The sequence below is a fragment of the Rhinichthys klamathensis genome, unplaced genomic scaffold (genome assembly GCF_029890125.1).
Source record: "Rhinichthys klamathensis goyatoka isolate OS25496 unplaced genomic scaffold, OSU_Roscu_1.1 h1tg000109l_1, whole genome shotgun sequence".
Lineage (NCBI taxonomy): Eukaryota > Metazoa > Chordata > Actinopteri > Cypriniformes > Leuciscidae > Rhinichthys > Rhinichthys klamathensis.
The window spans coordinates 2,305,406-2,325,279 of NW_026606647.1; the positions used below are offsets into that span (position 1 = coordinate 2,305,406).

Genomic DNA, 19,874 nt, shown 5'->3' on the forward strand with positions numbered 1-19,874 from the left:
TTGGCAACTTGCATGAATGTAATTGGAGATGACCGTTATGGTTTCAACACACTCACACTGCATTAGTTGCTCATAGATCAGTAAAGATGTCTGGGTGTTTGAAATGCTTTCTTTGGAACAAAATAAGAGAAAGCTATCATACAATTTTTAAGAGAAAGCTATCATACAATTTTTAACATCAAATATGGAGATAAAGTGTACTAGTGTCACAGCACAAGGTCACCAACAAAATATGCAATCATAAATCATTGTGTCGTTTATAACTGCTGGCAGACATGATGACTAGCTTTAAAAAGGGTTAAATACAAATAGTATACACAACATTGCAAAGGTATCTTGCCCTAGGCTAGCAGTGACTTTTTTTTCCTTTTTTTTGGCAGAACAACATCAGTTTGAATCAATATCACTGTAATCCTGAGTTTCTGGACAGATGTTTTTTATGATCCTAGACTTCAAAGGATTTTTATTGAAAACTCACATTTCAGAGTGCAACTATCCTGGATTAAACTTAATCTGTGTCTATGGAAAAAAGTAAACAAAACCAGGGAGGTTGTGACCCACAGAATCCTATTATTGTTGGAGCCTAAAACCTTTTAAATGGGCTCTTGTTGAGTTTATAAGCTGCTCAGCAGATCCCATGAGGAATAAGTAGAATAAATCATTTGAAAGCATTGCTTTTTATCATCCGGGAGATGGGGAAAACGAACAGACAGAAAGAAAAATGATTTACCTTCTACCCCATATAAATGAAGATGATTTGCAGTATGATCTGATAGACGTTAAAATGATTCTGCTACACATTCTGTAAATACATAATATGTTTGATTTACATTTCATATAATCTGTTATACAAAGTATAATGAATCTAAAAAGATATTACAATGTGAGATTAAAAAGCTTATTATAAAAAGACTACATACTACTTGAAAAATAAATGTATCTCCTTATACATGACCTGTACTTCCAAACACCTTGGTGTTGATCAAGCACATTTTACATAATGCCCTCAAGGTATGTGAAACACTGAATATCACTGACAGAAATATCAATAAAGCTCTTACCATGGATCAAATAAAAACAGTGCCTGAAGGCTCCGTTTATCTCATAACAGGTTAACTTGCATGAGAAGATCATAAAGAAAATTTCTAATAACCCGTCCCTATGAGAATAGCCAGCTGTCAAAATGCATGATTAGTTTGCTTTTCATCATGGCCGCCCTGCTTTAAGGCGATGCATACAGTATGTGTTTGCATAGTAAAAGTGTCTGCATCTGTAAATATGAGTTGAGATTTAGTTTTCCTAATGAGACAAACAATCTTTTGTCAAAACTTGATCTCATAAACAGCACTAATAGATCACTGTCCAAAAATAAATGTTTTATATCGCTAAAAACAAGGCACTATTACATTTCTGTATGCAGGAGGGAGAACATATGCAGTTGTGTCAGCTATTTACTTATGTTACTCTTTTGCCTTTTTAATCTATTGAACTTTCACTAGGGAACATTACTATATTTTTTCTTCAAAATGAATAACTCAATGGAATTGACCTGTTAAAGCTTCAAAAGCTTAATTTGGACTGAACTGTGGTTTAATATCTACTGTAGGGACAACTGACTTAATGGGAGCTGAGCATTAAAGGTTGTCTGGGGTCTTTTCTCTGTCTGTACAGGATGACAGAGTATAACCATGTGCTGAAGGTCTGTGAGTTTGAGGTAGATCCTCTGCTGGAGTGCAAGCCAACTGGAGACGCTGAGGGCAACACAGACAAAAAAACATTATTCAGTTATCTCTATTACATTTCATCCCATAGGAAATGAAAGAAATTCATTCCTGTTGTGAATCAGTTGCCTGCTGGTTCTTCTAAAGGTTTTAATTTAGAAACACTTCAAAACATTTATATATTGTTGAAATAAAATTTTCAAAAAATAACATATATTAGATAATCAGAAGACCTTAAACTGTGAACATAAAAGCAAAATGAATATATACATATATATATATATTTCAGCCATGTCTATTAATCCTTGAGAACCACCCATATTTAGTGAGTCTAAACATCGGTGAAATCAGAGAGAAAAAAACATAAAGGAGCACTTATATTTGTTTTTTCACGACAACACCTACCTCCCAGAGGGTCCCTTTCTCCTTGTACAGTTTGTAGATCATGTTGATGGGGATGAGGGAGAGAGAGGATATAGCCAGGAACCAGCCGATACCGTATGCCCACCATGGATACACATATGTGTTATTAAATTTCAGGGGACTGTACTTGACCAAAGAGAAAATAAAGGTGCCCTACAGGACATAATTGACAATACAGGTTTGATCAGAACATAATATGTATTCTTAAATAAAAAATAAAATAAAAAAAATATATATATATATATATATATATTAGAAAAGCATAATAGGCCAAATATAATTTTTGCATTTTTCATTATGGTACATTCTAATGCATCAATACGCTATAAGATTCTGATGTTTTTAGACATGCATATGAAAGTTTGTTATGTATTTCAATAAACTGTGCTGAGTGCTCCTATTTTACCCTGTGACAGAAACACACTTACTACACAGACAGAAGGGGTGACATAGAGCCAACAGTACTTCATCACAGGCCAGGGTTTGTAACCAATCATGTCTTCTATGTTCTCATAGAATCGGTCAGCACCTTGGAGAGAGACAGCACAATTTTAAGCACATAAAGTCCCATGAAAGTGTAGCAAGTACAATTTAAGGCACATTTAAATGTAGGCCACTCACCATATACCCAGCCAATGGCCACAGACTGACATATAGCCAGGAACAGGAGAGTTGCTCCACTGTACACGTAATGATCAAACAACTGAATGATGTACAGACCACCCTGTGAAACAAAAATAGGACACTTTTTTAAGATATAAAACAAAGATATTCGAATGAACAAAATGCAAAGCCATGGACTACAAAAACTTCTGCAGGACCAGAAATGCCTTCCGAAAACAACATTTTTACATATTTACAGGTTTCATTATATAAAATACTATATAAAAATGGTATATACCTCTGTAATCATTAAGAGGCTCATCAGGTAGCAGAAAAGGCAAATCCCTAAAAGCAGCATCTCTCTTCTGAGGCCACGTCTCAACACAGTGGGAAAGATGTCTGTCACTGATGTCATTATGCTCTCCAGTCCAACAAACTGAGTGACACAAGAAAGGACATTGGATGGGGAGGCAGCAGGAACAGGGGGAGAGCAAAGCAACAGATTTTAGGCTTAGAAAGAGAAAAGGGTCTAACCTGGCTGTCCAAGCCCAAAAGGATGATCATGGTGAAGAAACACACAGCCCAGAACTGAGACCATGGCAACATTGTCACCGCCTGAGGGTACACTATGAACACCAGTCCTGGACCTAAGGACAGCCAAGGGAGGAGGTACAATGTGGTACAGTGACCAACACCACCTAGAGCCTCTTACAGTATCCATACATTATCATACTTACTACATAGCTACCAATAAATAAATAAAGATATTATATATTGGAGCTGAAAGTATTTTATTAAGACACATAATGCCACAATTCAAAATAGCACTTGCAAAGGATGACAAGTTACAATTTTTTTGAATAACAAAGACTATTGAATTGAGGCAGTGACAATGAGACCATATTAAAACGAACAATGTTATTCCGTTTTAAATTCAGTTTGATCATTCATTTGATATGTTGGAAAGTTTCAAAAGAACAATAAAAATTTTTTCTCTTACCTGACTCAGCCACAAGGGATATGTCCACACCCTGCTCCTGTGCCATGTGACCCAGAACAGAGAAAATGGCAAATCCAGCCAAAAAACTGGTTCCACTGTTCAGCAAGCAGAGGTAGAAAGAGTCCCTAGGAATATTTTCACATCACAAACATTAGCTTATTGGAGAGGCTACTCACTGCAAAGCAAATTGGTGGAGCTTATGTCTAGCTCCCCCTCGCTAGACGTCCAGCGAGGAAGAGCGAATGTAATTTGGCCCTATTGGGTGGAGCTAGAATATCCAACTACACCCTACCCTACTCACAACTCTATCCCTCCACCCCATTAGATGTCCAGAGAGGTGGAGCTGGACATCATTTGACTCTGCAGTGAGCACCACTTGGCTTATTGTGTCTGTTGTGTATTTGGTCAAAAGAAAAAGAAAAAACAGCAAATGTAATAGTGTCAAAAAAGAAATAATTTTTTATTTTATTTGATCAAAGTAAAAACAGTAATATTGTGAAATTTTATTACAATTTTAAATAACTGCTTTCTATTTTAACATTTTAAAATGTAATTTATTCCTGTAATTTATCCCTGAAAACTAAATACAATAAGATTTATATTGTACATTTTGAGGATGTCATATTTTTCTTCTTTGTCAGACGTTTTTATTGTTTATTGTGATAAGAAGAAATTTCAATAAAAATAAAAATAAAATAAAAAAAAATGTTCAGAAGCCATTTCTCCAGTCTTCAGTGATTCTGATTCAGTGATCATTCTAATATGCTGACAAGTAACATTTCTTATTGTTATTACAGTTGGTCACGGTTGTGCTGCTTAATATTTCTGTGGACATTGTGCAAAAAAAAATTTAATCATCTTTAAGTGAAAACTACAGATTAAATTAATAAATTTTATCAGTTCAAATAAAATGTTCTGCTTCATTTAATGCACACTCACCTGTAACAATTATTGTTATATTGATTGTAGCTTCCAAGAGAGCTGAGGTACCCAAGACATATAGCATAAGAATAAAAGACCTGAGTACCAGCATCCATCCATACCTTGGAAACGAACAAAAAAACAAGACAATTCAGAAAGAGTAACTTCAAAAAGCGCAATACAAGAAAACAGTAATACAGTCTCTAAATTAGATTTGCTGTAACTCATTCTAGGCTTTCTAATAACTTTACCTGTGGGTCAGCTAGCCGTGTCAGATCCGGGTACATATAATAGTGGATGCCGTTGATGGCACCAGGTAGAGTGACCCCTCGTATGAGCAGTATCAGGAGCATTACATAAGGGAATGTTGCTGTGAAATAGACTGCCTGTAAATATAATAATATTACAGCAGTTAATTGACTTTTAATTGACAATAATGTAGAGTGTATGGGTATTTCATGCTGAAAACTGTTTTCTGTTCTGTCACCGGTAATAAAAAGATTGAAACTTATTTAAGCCATTTGGTGCCATTTTGTATGCCCATAGCTTTTTAATGAAAGGTATTATGGATGTTTGTAAGGACTATAACCTTCCCAGTAGATTTCACGCCTTTCCAGATGCAGAAGTAGACCAGGGTCCAGACGAGTAAGAGAATAAGGGCCAAGTCCCACCTTACTGTTCCCAAATGCTCTATTCCACTGGACAGTTGCAACACTCTGTGACTGAACATACAGAAAGCATTCAACAATATAATAAAACTGTGAGTTGGCTGTCTTATGTAAATGAATTGCTATGTAAGAAAGACTCAAGCAGAACATTTTCATATTCATATACCATGAAATTTGCATGGCACCATGTCCAATTGTAATAGTAATTCTGACCTGGTTTGATGTCAGATTCTCTAAAATGTTAAACTTATATATGAATTGTTATTTTATTCTCAGCGTAAGTTCATTGCATTTTCATTTAACTCACTGCCAGAACTCCATCACAGAGGAAGTGGCATTAAGAGGAGACGTCCACTCTGAACTTGAATTCTTCCCACTAAACACAGTACAAGCATCTAAACCCAAAGAGATACAAATATGGTTAAAGGTATAGGAACAATCCTGAAGAACAAATAAACCCAGACTTAATCTGATTAAATATTCTTAAATTTCACAAAACATCTGGTTCACATATATTAGCTAAACAATATTCTATATCCCACTCCCAATCCTGGCATAAGCATCAAAGTAGGGAGATTTCTGCAAAAAGAGAAATCTCCTTCATTATATGTGCATGTGAAGCAAAAATACACACGCTTCACTGTTTTTAGTGAAGTACCACATGAGGTCCCTTCCGACTTGTCTCTCAGCCGCCTGCTCAGAGATCAATTTAGATTATAAAGCTCGTTTTGAGGAAAATTGGGTTGTAGTAGCTCGTTTTCTACGTTACTATGATTGGAAAATAGGTGTCATTTGTGTTTTAACAACGTTTAGCTCATGAGTTGTTGATCCAGGAATTTCGAATCTGTAAATATATTGCCAACTTTACTGAACTCCTTGAGTTAAGCACTTAAACACCGCATTTCTTTATATTTGAGTCCAAGTTCAAACACTATGAACCCCTCCACTGTTAAGGTACGGAGCTCTGAAACACTGCCAGCGGGACATTAAACAGGAAGTGATTGTCCGAGGACAAACTCAGCTCAGCTGTCCGAACAGGTTTTGCAAGGGAACGCAAATATCTTTGCGAGGGAACGTAAAAGTTTTGCGAGGGGACACAAAAGATTGAAAAAAAATTTTTACACCACCTTGTCCCTTTAGGGTAGGGATGGGCAACTTCGGTCCTGGAGGGCCACTGTCCTGCAGAGTTTAGCTTCAGCCCTGATAAAAACTCACCTGCCTGTATCTATCTAGTAATCCTGAAAACCTATTTACTTTACTGTTCTATATTAAAATGTCCTCACACTGAGAGAAAGAACATGTTATCTGGATGTTTTGGAAAAGTCTCCTGTTTATAGTTAGAGCCCAACCAAATCCAACCTTGAAGAAGCTGTGTCTGTGTGTTAGTACTTTGGGTTATAGGCTGACTTGTTGTTCCGGACAAGCTGGTACCTAGAAATGCAGTTCTGTGACCTGGAAGGTCACAATGTGCCTATATCCAGGGTACGGGTGTCAGCCGCATAATCGATTGAGATATGCTTCTGTCTATCTGTCTATGTGTGGAAAATTACTATGTTAATCTATTTCTTAGCCAATCAGAATCATTCAACCTGAAGTAATGACGTAGCTTAGACCTTGGTAAAATTGCTGTGATTTTAGTAAATGTAAAACAGAGCGGCCTACAAACTCTTTGTGAGTCTTGAAGATGACTTCTGCCTGATCAAACTGCAAACTATCTTCAGTAAAATGTTCTTCAAATGACTGCACTTCTGACTCCGGGTCTTTATTCATCATATCTGGTTCTGGGTCTTTAACTGTTTTGTCCCCAACACCAGGCCATGGATAACACAATGATATCACAGTGTCAGGCCTGGATTTGCCATGCCAGAAGAGTCTTTACAGGATGTTTAGCTAATGAAAATAAGATGAGAACCTGTGGCCAAACCCACAAGACAGGGTTGATGGAAATAAAAGTGCAGTGAGGAACACTCCAGTTGACATTTTACTGTAGTCTTTCTTTTTTCTTTGACTGATTTGATTATTTCATCAATAAATCTCAGATTTTGTTCAATGATTCCGCTGTGTCTGTACTATTCTCTCTAGTCTTTTACAGTGATGTATGTATGTATGTGTAGAACATGAAACCTGCATCACATATTTTGTACAACAATATTTAATGATTGTACTAACTACACATTGGAACTATCAGTATCTTGTGTGTGGGTGATCTAAAGTAGTGTTCCAATAATATTTCATGATAAATTAGTTATTTGAAGCAATGATTCTGCAAGTGCAAGGCTTCTTTAAAAATATGAATGCAGAGTATTCAGAGATTAATATACACACTGCAGAGTTTTGAACATCAGACAGTCTGTTACAAGTGATGACTGTTTTGAGTTTTGTGTCTTGAGTTTTGAAAAATGACATCAAGGTTCTGAAATTGGTGCTGAAATGATTGTAAAAAAACTTTAATATAACTTTAAGCTAGATGTCCTGTTACTAACTTTTTTTTTCTTTTTTTTTAGAAAAGATTGAAGAGCTAGCACTCCATCAAAAACCCAGCCTACTCGCCTGGTACCGAACAAGTAAATGTAATACAAAGCCTATACATACTGTCCATGTGAGCTTCAACCAAATGTACCTGTGTTCCACAGATTGTTGCAGCTGGCCCAGGGTAGCTCTACACTGAAGGCTGAGAATAGGTACAGAAAAGCCCAGGCTATGATGACGATGTAGGTGATTGAGCCATAGACAATAATCATTTGACTGGCATAACCCATTCCTGAAAAAAGGAGTCATGTTAGTACTACATTTTAAAAACAAATGTTACCTGATTTTAGGTAACATATAGAAATATTGCAATAGAAAAAGTATGCAACAAAAATACACAAAAAAGTATATACTAGAGATAGAGGACACTGTTAAAAATATAGTTAAGCATTTGTTATTTTTTTACTATATTTTATTATTTATTTTAATTAATTTTATTACATTATTTATTAATTATTATATTATTTATTATAGCAACAAAAGCTTGGTGTTGTGGGCCACTGAATTAGTTTAATAAGTTTCTAATGGGTGATAACTAGTTTCTGCAACTTTAAAAATGGTTGCTGAAAAATATATAGCCTATATTTTAATATAAACTTAAATTTAAACTTTTAACACATTAACTTCACCACAGAAACATTGTTAGCAAATGCATTACAAACTGTACAACATTTGACTATATATGAAGCATCACAAAACCCATACTAATTGAGAAGTGCAGCAACCCACCTTCAAAAAGAGGACAGATCTTTCTCCAACATGTGATGCCTCCCTGACTTGTGTACTGACCCAAAGATGTCTCAAGCACAAAAAGCGGGATACCACAAGTAACCAGGTACAGGAAGTATGGAATGAAAAAAGCCCCTAAGGATTTAAGATGTTAGTGGTAAAATAAGATGATAAATAATCATTTTTAAAAAGTCCTATACATAAATCCTACATGTGTTCATTCATGATCTTCAGTATAACATACCACATCAGGATTATATAAATTAAAAATATATATCTATAAAAGTAAACCTAACCTCAACATTTTTATATAGAATATTGCTTAGAAAAAAGGTTTAGAATTTTGTATTTTTCTGAATGCTTTTTGTTTAAATCCAAAAACAAATTGCATATAAAGATGTAACTGGTTATGAATATGTTAACGTTGTATAATGTGATAATAAAAAAAAACAGTAATTTATTAAAAGTATACGTGAAACAGATGGTTTATAAATGCTTCTCAAAAACACAGACAAAAGGATATTATATAGGCTTATAGCACTTCAAAATCCTAATCTCTTTTTAAAGTAATTTTTAAATACTTGTATAAAAAAAATGCTGCCAATGACTTGATCCCTCACAAATAAAATTAAAACCCTAATCAGCAATTGATCAGGTGTAGCCTATTGTCCAATACTCCTCACCTCCTCCATTTTTATAGCAAAGATATGGGAACCTCCAGACATTTCCAAGCCCAATGATAGTTCCGGCTACAGTCAGCAGATATTCAATCTTGTTTGCCCATTTGCCTCTCTCTTCAGGACTTAGATCAGCCTGTTGGTTCACTGTCCGCCTGGTCGTGGTCGAGGGGTCTGCCATACTGTTTATGTGTGGGAGTCTGTGTCTGTCAGCGCGTAGGTGTGCGTGTACGATTCGAAGAAGCTTTTGTATAAGCGCGATTCTTTATAACAGCTTTTAAGCATTACCAGGGGAGGGCGGTAGGTGTTTATGCTGCAGGGAGAGTATAGATGTGTTAACTTGTTCCGTTTAGTCCATTTGTTCTGTGACTGCAGGCATTTTATTAATAAGTTTTCTTCTCAGCAGTGTAGCTATTTCAAAAGGTGTTGTCAGTCAAGTCGTGACCTGTGCAATTATTCTAATGCCCGGCATGATCCCAGCTAGCAGGGAACGTTCTCAGAACTTTGGCTAACATTCCCTGCAAGTTTGGATAATGTTTTAAACAAAACATTTGAATGTAATGTTCAAAGAATGTTTTAAGGATGTTTTCTTATTTCAAATAATGTTTCTAAGGTTAAATGGTAAACTAATATAACGTTTTAACTGTAACATTTTGAGGATGTTTTGGAAATGTTGTTGAGATAACAGATTATACAATGTTCTCAATAAAACATTAGCACACGTTCCATAATAACAGAGGAGAAACATTATTAAATCAACGTTCGTAAAATGTTTGGAGGATATTATTAAGGCTGAGATGGCGGAATGTTTTTTATAAAACGTTCTAATGTGACGTGTTAACAAAGAACATTTTAAATGTAACATTTTGAGGATGTTATCCTATCTTTTAAGAGAACATTCTGGGAACAAAAAGAAAATTACCCGCTGAAAATGTTATAAGAACATTAGGGAATAATGTTCTAACAATGTTATCATTAAACATATTTTTAGAATGCTTTAGGGAATGTTATCTACGGTGGCCGAGAGAGCTCAACGCGCTGCAACTGAAAAAAACGTGTGCAAATAGAAAAAAACACATGCAAATAAAATAAAACGCATGCAAATAGAAAAAAACGCGTGCAAATAAAAAAAGCTGCGTGCTGGTGCTTACAGCTTAAAATTCTACTTTATTTATTTATTTGTGCAAAACATACAGAGATTACATTTTTTTATGACATACAACTTGTATACAATGTACAAAATGTATAGAGGGAATGCATTAACGTCACTTCCCCGCCGGAACACGCCCCCCTCAGCGGGACTGAGTGGCAGAAGAGCTGCTGCGTGACTGGAGTTAATAGGGGAAACTGCGAAAACGCGAGTAAAACAAACTATTATCAGTTTAAACTAAAAGTTGGACTCGATATAGTGTTCCTTACAACTTATCAAAGATCCAGTGATCCATGGATATTGACATGCAGCCAGGAGTTGTGTTTCCTGACATTTATATGTGCCTGATTTCGACACCGGGGAAATAAATGAAGACAATTTGCCTGTAAACGTTTTATATAAATACAATATAGATAGGTCTAAATCCGAGTGATCACTTACATTAATGTTATACTGTATATCATCATATCGTCCAGCCCTAAAACTTGTATAGTTTTTTGTCAGTGTTTATTTAAAAACATCCAATTATGCAGAATATAGTCTGTTCTGTAGCTTTTTGCAGTCTGTAAAAATATACAGTACCTCAGATTTCTGGTCAAATCTAGTTGTACAGTCAATCGCAAAGCTCTTTCCCGTTTTAGATGTGTTTTGTGTGATTTTCACGGCATTCACGCTGAAAACAAATGCTGCCGCTCAGTCTTTTTGCCACTTGTGGGCGTGACCGCATTCACTCCGGCCGACAGTGACGTCATGCGCATACCCTCTATTAACAATATGTTCAATGTCATCAGAATACAAATGAGAAAAGAACAATGAGCTGGAAACTAAAATAAATAAATAAAGAAGAAAAACATGAAGGAAAGATATTTATCTATACATCAGTTACACTGTACAAATTATTTCATGTTATTACATTTTCATAAAGAAAAGTTTCGTAAGAAATGTTAGGTAATGTGGGTCCAAAAAATATAAAAGTTGAGACACACAGATATATAACGTATATTTTAAAAGCTTTTTTGTAAACTAAAAATAAAAATGTATTTGCATCCGTTATGTTAACAGCATTATATTTCTGTCGTAAGACCAGCTGATGGACACCGTGCTGCGTTGTCATGGGAACATCCCAGGTGAAAATAATGAGGAAATTGTTGTCTTTCGTTGCTCCTTCATCAAGTGCGTTCCACACGGCTGCCTAACAGCACACTAGAGCCCTGCTCACTCCACAGTCCCACTTTAAGGGCTCAGCAATCTGCCCTTCGAAGGGAGTAGGGCATAGGAAAGCTCACGAGCAATAAGCACGTCCCAGCCGGGTTCGTCACTTATTTGGTTCCCCTGGAAACATTTCCGTTGTGGTCTGTGTTATTTGCAGCGCGTTTCTCTATTTGCTTGTGTTGTGAACTTTTGCAGCGCGTTTCTAAATTTGGAGCACACGTGTGTTGTGAAACTGATGAAGATGTTTTTTTGTTTTTTTTTTGCACGCGTGTTTTTCTATTTGCATGTGTTTTTTTCTATTTGCATGCGTTTTTTTCTATTTGCACGCGTTTTTTTCTATTTGCATGTGTTTACTTCAGTTGCAGCGCGTTTATCCTACCTTTTAGGAGAACAAAAATAAAACTACCCGCTGTAAACATTATCAGAACACTGCATGGTATAATCTTCTCAGAACATTTTTAGAACAAAAAAAATCTAGCTGGGGAGTCTGAGCGGAGGGCTATGAGGTGCCCCTAGGGACATTATTCAGAATTACCTTGCATATACATGTACTTTTCCTCTCACATACACATATAAAACCAAATTCATTCACATACTATAATGAAATGCTCACACACATACAAGTGAAATGCTTTTACAAACACAACTGAAACGCTCTCATACATACAACTGAACATGTTACGCTCACTCACACACACAACTGAAACGCTCACACACACACAACTGAAATGCTCTCATACATACAACTGAAAATATTATGCTCACACACATAACTGAAACACACACACACACAACTGAAACGCTCTCATACATACAACTGAACATGTTACGCTCACTCACACACACAACTGAAACGCTCACACACACACAACTGAAATGCTCTCATACATACAACTGAAAATATTATGCTCACACACATAACTGAAACACACACACACACAACTGAAATGCTCACACACATACAAGTGAAATGCTTTTACAAACACAACTGAAACGCTCTCATACATACAACTGAAAATATTACGCTCACACACACACAACTGAAATGCTCACACACATACAAGTGAAATGCTTTTACAAACACAACTGAAACGCTCACATACATACAACTGAAAATATTACGCTCACACACACAACTGAAACGCTCACACACACACAACTGAAATGCTCACACACATACAAGTGAAATGCTCTCACACACACAAGTGAAATGCTCACACACATACAAGTAAAATGCTTTTACAAACATAACTGAAACGCTCTCACTCACACAACTGAAAATCATTTCAGTATGTTATATGCAAGCATTTCAGTATGTTGTATGCAAGCATTTCAGTATGTTGTATGAAAGCATTTCAGTTGAAACGGAAGGTGGTTAGAGTCCCCGCCCACTCCAGCAGGGTTGCCAGATGCCAAGGTTTTCCATCACAAAACCTCGCCAAAAACTGCGAGAATGCACAAAAAAACGCCCAAATTTGTTTTGGCTTGTTTCTCGTTTAAACACAGTGAAATCATTAGCAAGCTTCAAAATTACCCATGGTCCGTGTACTTTTGCGTGCATTCGTTTTCCCCTTTTTAACCCGTAATTGAAAAACGAAAAATGGTTGTTGTAGGCCCTATTTTTAAAACGCAAAGTTGAACACCAAAATTGGAATTTGAACTGTAGCCTATACACCAAATGCTACGCAAAAAAATAAATGTTGAAGTATTTTCCGATTTTTGTATGTGACTTTTTGCCCCTTTATTAAACATTTAAAATATTCACAAATTAATATGCAAAAAAATTGATTTTACTGGTTTTCTAACTAAGGCCAAACCAGGAAATGATATTTTTCCCGCAGTGCTGAATGAAAAGAGCCATAGCCTACTCTCGAACCATACAGAGAGATGATTTAGGCTATAGGTGATTTATAATCTGAAAAAATAACGAGGCTATACCTCCATCTCCGCTGTAAGGATGGGCCTTTAGAGAGAAATTCATATGGATTGCATTATCAGACGGTATTTGCTTTCGATTCGAATTGGTTCTTTAAAAGTGGACATTTCAAGCTTTAGCCTACATAGGCTATATTTTGTTTCAGTTCATTTTTGAGACGCGATCACGGAGACCATGAAAGCTCGCCTGATTGTTTTATTTTATTTTACAAAAGCACAACGTTTTCTTGTTATTGTGAGTTTACACAAATAAAAGTAGTTGCGAATGATGTATTATTATTTTCTGTATGACCAGAAATTATAGAGTATTTTAAGTTGTTTCCACTGCTGATAGGAAAACGCAAGTGTTCGCGCCTCCGTGCCATGCAGTGCGCGCTCCACACTCGCACAAACCTTTGGATAAGCGTCACAATCTTGTGTTTATTTGTAATAATCTTAGCCCTGTATTATTATTGTCTAACCTGTATTATGACTGAGCGTTTCAGTTGTGTTTGTAAAAGCATTTCACTTGTATGTGTGTGAGCATTTCAGTTGTGTGTGTGTGAGTGTTTCAGTTATGTGTGTGAGCATAATATTTTCAGTTGTATGTATGAGAGCATTTCAGTTGTGTGTGTGTGAGCGTTTCAGTTGTGTGTGTGAGCGTAACATGTTCAGTTGTATGTATGAGAGCGTTTCAGTTGTGTTTGTAAAAGCATTTCACTTGTATGTGTGTGAGCATCTCATTATAGTATGTGAATGAATTTGGTTTTATATGTGTATGTGAGAGGAAAAGTACATGTATATGCAAGGTAATTCTGAATAATGTCCCTAGGGGCACCTCATAGTGGGCTGCCAACTCTCACGCATTGAGCGTGAGACTCGCGCAATTGACATTTTCCACACGCTCTCACGCCACACGTCCATTTTACGTCCAGAAAAAAAATATAACTGATTATATTAATTAAGCAGAACTCAAACTGAATGAGTTACATCAGATTTCTAGTTCCAGGCATGTTTTGCTTCCGACTGTTATAGGAGTAAATGTTGAAATTATGTGTTATGTTATGTGTTTTTGCTCAAGATTAATATAGGGGGTGAATGTTAGTGTGTAATGTTGTTTGGAATTTAAATGGGTTTCTGTTATGTGTGGGGGTTATCCAATGTGTCGAGAGAGCTTGTGGTTAGGTTGAGGACTGGCCAAAACAAATTTAATCTATATAGCCTATTGTGTAATATAAAAACTATTGCTTTGCACACATTAGCACAGTATCTTGATACTAACTGCTTTAGTAGGCCTACTTGCAAACATATGTGTGCTATTGTTAACTATCAGTAAAACATTTGCATTACACAATTGCCATTCACAGACCAGGCTTAAACCTAGTCCCAAGCTAAAATGGTTATTATACAACTCAACTAAAAAGCAACTGCAGATCCATTGTCTTGTTTCAAGATGCAGATTTTTGCAGATCAAGTTTTTTTTTCTAAGGCACATTTATAAAAGCTTCTTAAATGTCCTAATTTCACCATGGCTTGTATACTCCTGGCTTATCCTTGTATGAAACTGGGCTGAAGTATGAGGAATTATAGTTTAATGTAATAGGTATTATATGGACTCAAATGGAATAGGCTCAGTACTCATTATAAATATTAAATTTTAAACTTAAATGGTTTCAATCTATTTCCTCAATTGGCTTGAGTTACATATCATTGGGTTTTAAGATAAGTTGTTTTTTCCTACTAACAGTTAAATTAAGCATGGAACGGAAGTTGCGGTAGTTTTTTGTTCCCTTTTGTGACATATATGAATGAAAAGGCTTCTGGAAAGAGAAAAAAATAACAGGATTTCATCCTTGTAAATTGATTGAATAGTAGGAAGTTGGGCATTCCTAATGGAGGCAGATCTGAATGCCAGTTTGTGGTAACAAAATGATAACTGCGTCGGGCAGAAACTATAGCAAAAAAAAAACCACTTGCGCCGCGCCTATAGGTGTGTTCGACTTGAAGCGGTGCTGCGCAGGTCGATCAGTGTATGACATCAAAGCATCGCAAGAGAAATTAGAGAGCAGAGGGTTCCGTATGCTTTCGAATCGCTCTCGCAGTACTTGTACACCGATCGGTCTACGCAGCATGCTTCAAGTTGAACAAACCTGTTGTTTTGAAGGGGAGGGGAGGTTAATGTTTTTGATTAAAGATTAAGAGGGTATATGAATTTAAAATAATAATAATGATGTGCACAAATAAATCATTTATAATGAAAAAAAAGAATTACAAAAAAAATCCAGCTGTCGGAATCCGTTCCCCCACTCCCATTATGAGAAGTGTTGATAGGTGGCTTAAAAAATGCTGATTCTATTCTGTGTGTGGATGGAGCTTAACTGGGATCAGTTTAAAGAATATTGTTTTGCCTTTTATTATGATAGGACAGTATAGGATCAAGAACGTTTGACGACCCTGGACTTGAACTCGGGTCACCCAAAGCTCAAAAACAATGAATGTCAGTGCACTGACCACTAGGCTAATGGCGTTAATAATAAGCTTTTAATTGAATAAATATTAGAACCTCATTGTATAAGAAACATAGGGCGAACAGAATCCGACGGCAAATAGTTCAGCTGTCGAAATCCGTTCCCCCACCATCCTTGATGAGAGATGTTGATGTTTTGGCTTTAAAGATGCTTATTCCATTCTATGTGTAATAAATATTCGAACCTCAGTGTGTCAGAAATATGGGGGGAACAGAACCGACTGCAAACAAACCAGCTGTCGGAATCCGTTCACCCACTCCCATTATGAGAGGTGTTGATGTAATGGCTTAAAAAATGCTGATTCTATTTTATGTGTGGATGGAGCTTAACTGGCATTAGTTTAAAGAATATTTCTTTGCCGTTTTTGCCTTTTATTATGATAGGACATTATAGGATCAAGAAAGTTCGACAACACGGGACTTGAACTCGGGTCACCCAAAACCCTCGCGTAGCCAGACCTTCAGACTGACGGCTGAAGGTCTGGAACTCATAGCAGCTTTCTTTGGCCAAGGCCCGCCCATAAGGCCGTTTGACCGACATGTCAAACAACCAATTACAGTTCGTTTCGTTCAGCGTCACGTGGAAATGTCCCCACAACAACAGACCGGCGTGCAACAAGTCAGTCAGCATAGAAAATCAAAGGAGGAGAAGAAAACCGAACACAATACTGAATCGGCCAGCTGCGATGTCAGCGTCTGTTGTTTCATGTTTGCCCGCAAACGCGGCTGATATCCCCTTCACAGTTAGGTATTTCACTTGATCTTCCATAATAGATCATAGCTGTCAACACTGAACATTGAATATAAGGGAGATTTCCCGGAATCCATCCCCAAAATAAGGGAATTTTTTTACACGATTCTTACCCACCACAAACTTTAAAAATAAAGCACTAATCATTAAAAGTCTAAAGAGTTTATAACTACAAATGAGTGAGAGAGAAAGAGACAGTGTGTGTGTGTGTATTAGAGAAAGTGTGTCATTTTTTAAACATTTTTTATCAGAGAATGTTTAAATACTAATATCAGCTTACGAGGGAAACGGTACGTGGTGCTTCGGGGGCTGCTGGAGATGATTAGGGAGAGGTCTGTGCTCCTTTACCGATCAAAGCGCGCGCTGACACGGAGAATAATTGTTTATACTTGACGCGTCCGCACGAGCGCGGCAAAGATTACGCGTTGGGTGCGCAAGACCGGGAAGACCCCATTTCGCTTGGCTGTGTGCACAGCTTTTTTTGTAACAGCGCGCGCGGCGCCGCATCCGAGGATGAACGACTTCAAGCCGAATCTGCCCCGAGCATGTACGTCTCACACAATCAGAGCGTAAAAATACGGGATATTTTACGGGAAAATAATAAAACGGGAAGACAGCGGGAAAAGAGCTAAAATACGTGAGAAACCTGGAAAAAACGGGAGGGTTGACAGCTATGTAATAGATAGGAGGGGACACACAACTAGTAAAGTTGGATCTGCTGGGAATCCTTATAAATGCTGACAAAGGGTCGGCCAGGCTTGGAAAATAATACTCTTCCCAAATCCCGTCGGCAAACAGGCTAAAATATCTCTTTTTGTCTCCACTAAGTGCCTCAAACAAAACTCCTGGACATCTCTTAAAGAGTCTACGCCGTGAACCTCGCATACTTTTGAGAATCCTACGTTTAGCTGATCTTGATAAATGCTCATTGTCACTCATGTAAACACAACAGTTTTTCTTCCGCAATCACACGTCTGCGCTTTGTTTCCCGGCAGACCGAAAATAAACGCGACACTCGCGCCCCCCGGAAATCCGATAAAATTCAACCAATCAGATGACGACTTCGACATTCCTGAAGTGTTTCCAGTTAAGTGTACCATATGCATCAGACGTTTAGCCAACGTTCCGTGGGCGTGACGTCTGAGGCTGAGACTACCCAAAACCTAACAACAACAACAGGGGCACCGGCATGGAAACCGACACGGACACTGGTACGGACACGGGCACGGACACAGGCACCAGCACGGACATCGACATGGACACCGGCACCGACACGGGCAACGGCACAGACACCGGCACGGACAACGGCACAGACACCGGCACTGACACACCGACAATCTAAACGTCTTTACCGTCACTTTTGATCAAATTATTGCATTATAATAAAAGTATTAATTATGAAAAAAAAATCATATTAACCCCAAATTTTTGAACGGTGGTGTAGATCTAATACCGGCACAGGCACGAGAACCGGCACGGACACCGGCACCGGCATCGGCACTGACACTGACACCGACACACGGACACCGGCATGGACACCGACTAGTGATGGGAAGTTCGGTTCTTTTCCGCGAACCGGTTCTTTCGGACAGTTCGTTTCAATGAACCGGTTCAAAAAACCGGTTCACCAGTTCTTTTACGTCCTCGCGTAATGACGTCAATTATATCATCCCGGCGGATAAAAATACTTTAAATTAATGGCATTTGTAATCATAACTTAACTTAAATAATAGTACTCATCGTCATAATCCTCTTGGATAAGTTTCTTACATTTACATTTTGCAAACGAACCTGTAGCCTACAGGCGATGTGCAAACGCGGATGTTTAACATGTCTTAAATATATAAAGTGCATAAGTGGTCTTCATCATTTTATTTGTAATAAACTTACATTTCGCCGAATTCGGCCCCTCATTTAAGTCCTCGGTTCACCCGTGCTGCGTGCTCATGTATCAGCACAGCATCAGTTGACCCAGAGCCATATGACCGAAATAAAGTTTTGTTTAGAGACGGTGTTATCACGCATGCGCAGTATCTCCAGCTCATCGGTTCTCCGTATCGAACGTGTCCGAAAGAAACAGTTCTCCGTTCTGTACTGGCGATTCAAGAACTGCAACAACCAGTTCTTGACTCGAGAACCGTAGCATAGGCCTGTGTGCTGAGCTGAGAACTGCTGAAACCTGAATATACAGTCGACAAAACTAAAAAAATCGATGCATGTCTTTCGTCTCCAATATGTTTAATACGTTATGTTTTAACACATTATAAACATTTACTAAGCAGTACTGTGCAGTGTGCACCATTAAAACTTTGGCAAGAGTTTACATCAAATATTTATATCAACTTACTTAGAAATTAAATGAGCTGTTCCTGAAAATATAATTTTAATGAATGTTTAGTTTGACAGTGTTACAATCCATTCATTGTGTTTCCAAACTTTAAAATAATACAGTGATAATACAGTAATTATGTGATAAACATGTTTCCAACATGTTTTTTTTTATTACACTTACTGATGTTCAACTAAATAAATACTTAAGAAACGTACATTTCGTCCCTCAGAAAAAAATTGCACGCATGCTTAGCTCATCGATCAGTTGTTCTCATTATGTCGAACGTGTCCGAAAGAAACAGTTCTCGGTTCTGTACTGGTGATCCGATAACCGCTGTACATGTGCGTTCGGTAGTACGCGCATGCGCAGTATCAGCTGCTCGTGCTCATCACTTCTCTCAAAAACAACACGTTTCAAACTGTTGGATTTACTGGAGTGAAATATACTCCGGGATATTGGTTTATTTCGAGTCAGAGGGACTGTCAGGCATGTCTGAAAGTGAGTAACTTTAGTAACTTGTGTATCAGCACTGACGCAAGGCGCGAACTGTTTCGAACGATTCAGTCCGATTTAGTGTACTGGTTCGACCGGTTCACTAAAAAGAACCGGTTCAAAAGAACGATTCGTTCACGAACCGGCCATCACTAACACCGACACGACACGACAAAAAAATTTGACTTTTACTTGGTTACATGAGACTCACCAACAGTGGTTACA

General features: G+C 37.4%; 1 protein-coding gene across 1 annotated transcript; it reads right to left on the reverse strand.

Moving 5' to 3' along the window:
- Positions 1-1,634: 1,634 nt before the first annotated feature.
- Positions 1,635-9,452, reverse strand: slc6a11a (solute carrier family 6 member 11a). Its single transcript, XM_056254018.1, has 14 exons — positions 9,278-9,452; positions 8,595-8,729; positions 7,957-8,097; positions 5,644-5,731; positions 5,258-5,390; positions 4,920-5,054; positions 4,687-4,790; positions 3,748-3,872; positions 3,282-3,394; positions 3,046-3,183; positions 2,766-2,868; positions 2,573-2,673; positions 2,127-2,297; positions 1,635-1,751 (listed from the first exon to the last, which is right to left on the reverse strand). Exons 1-14 carry the CDS (start codon positions 9,450-9,452, stop codon positions 1,635-1,637), a joined length of 1,779 nt encoding a protein of 592 aa, XP_056109993.1.
- Between the last annotated feature and the right edge of the window lie 10,422 nt (positions 9,453-19,874).

Coding starts and splice junctions, on each gene's coding strand:
- slc6a11a (XM_056254018.1), bottom strand. CDS start 9,452: ATGGCAGACCCCTCGACCACGACCAGGCGGACAGTGAACCAACAGGCT. Junction 3,184..3,281: donor TTTTGGGCTTGGACAGCCAG/GTTAGACCCTTT, acceptor TGTGTCACTCAG/TTTGTTGGACTGGAGAGCAT. Junction 2,869..3,045: donor GCCTCTTAATGATTACAGAG/GTATATACCATT, acceptor TTTGTTTCACAG/GGTGGTCTGTACATCATTCA.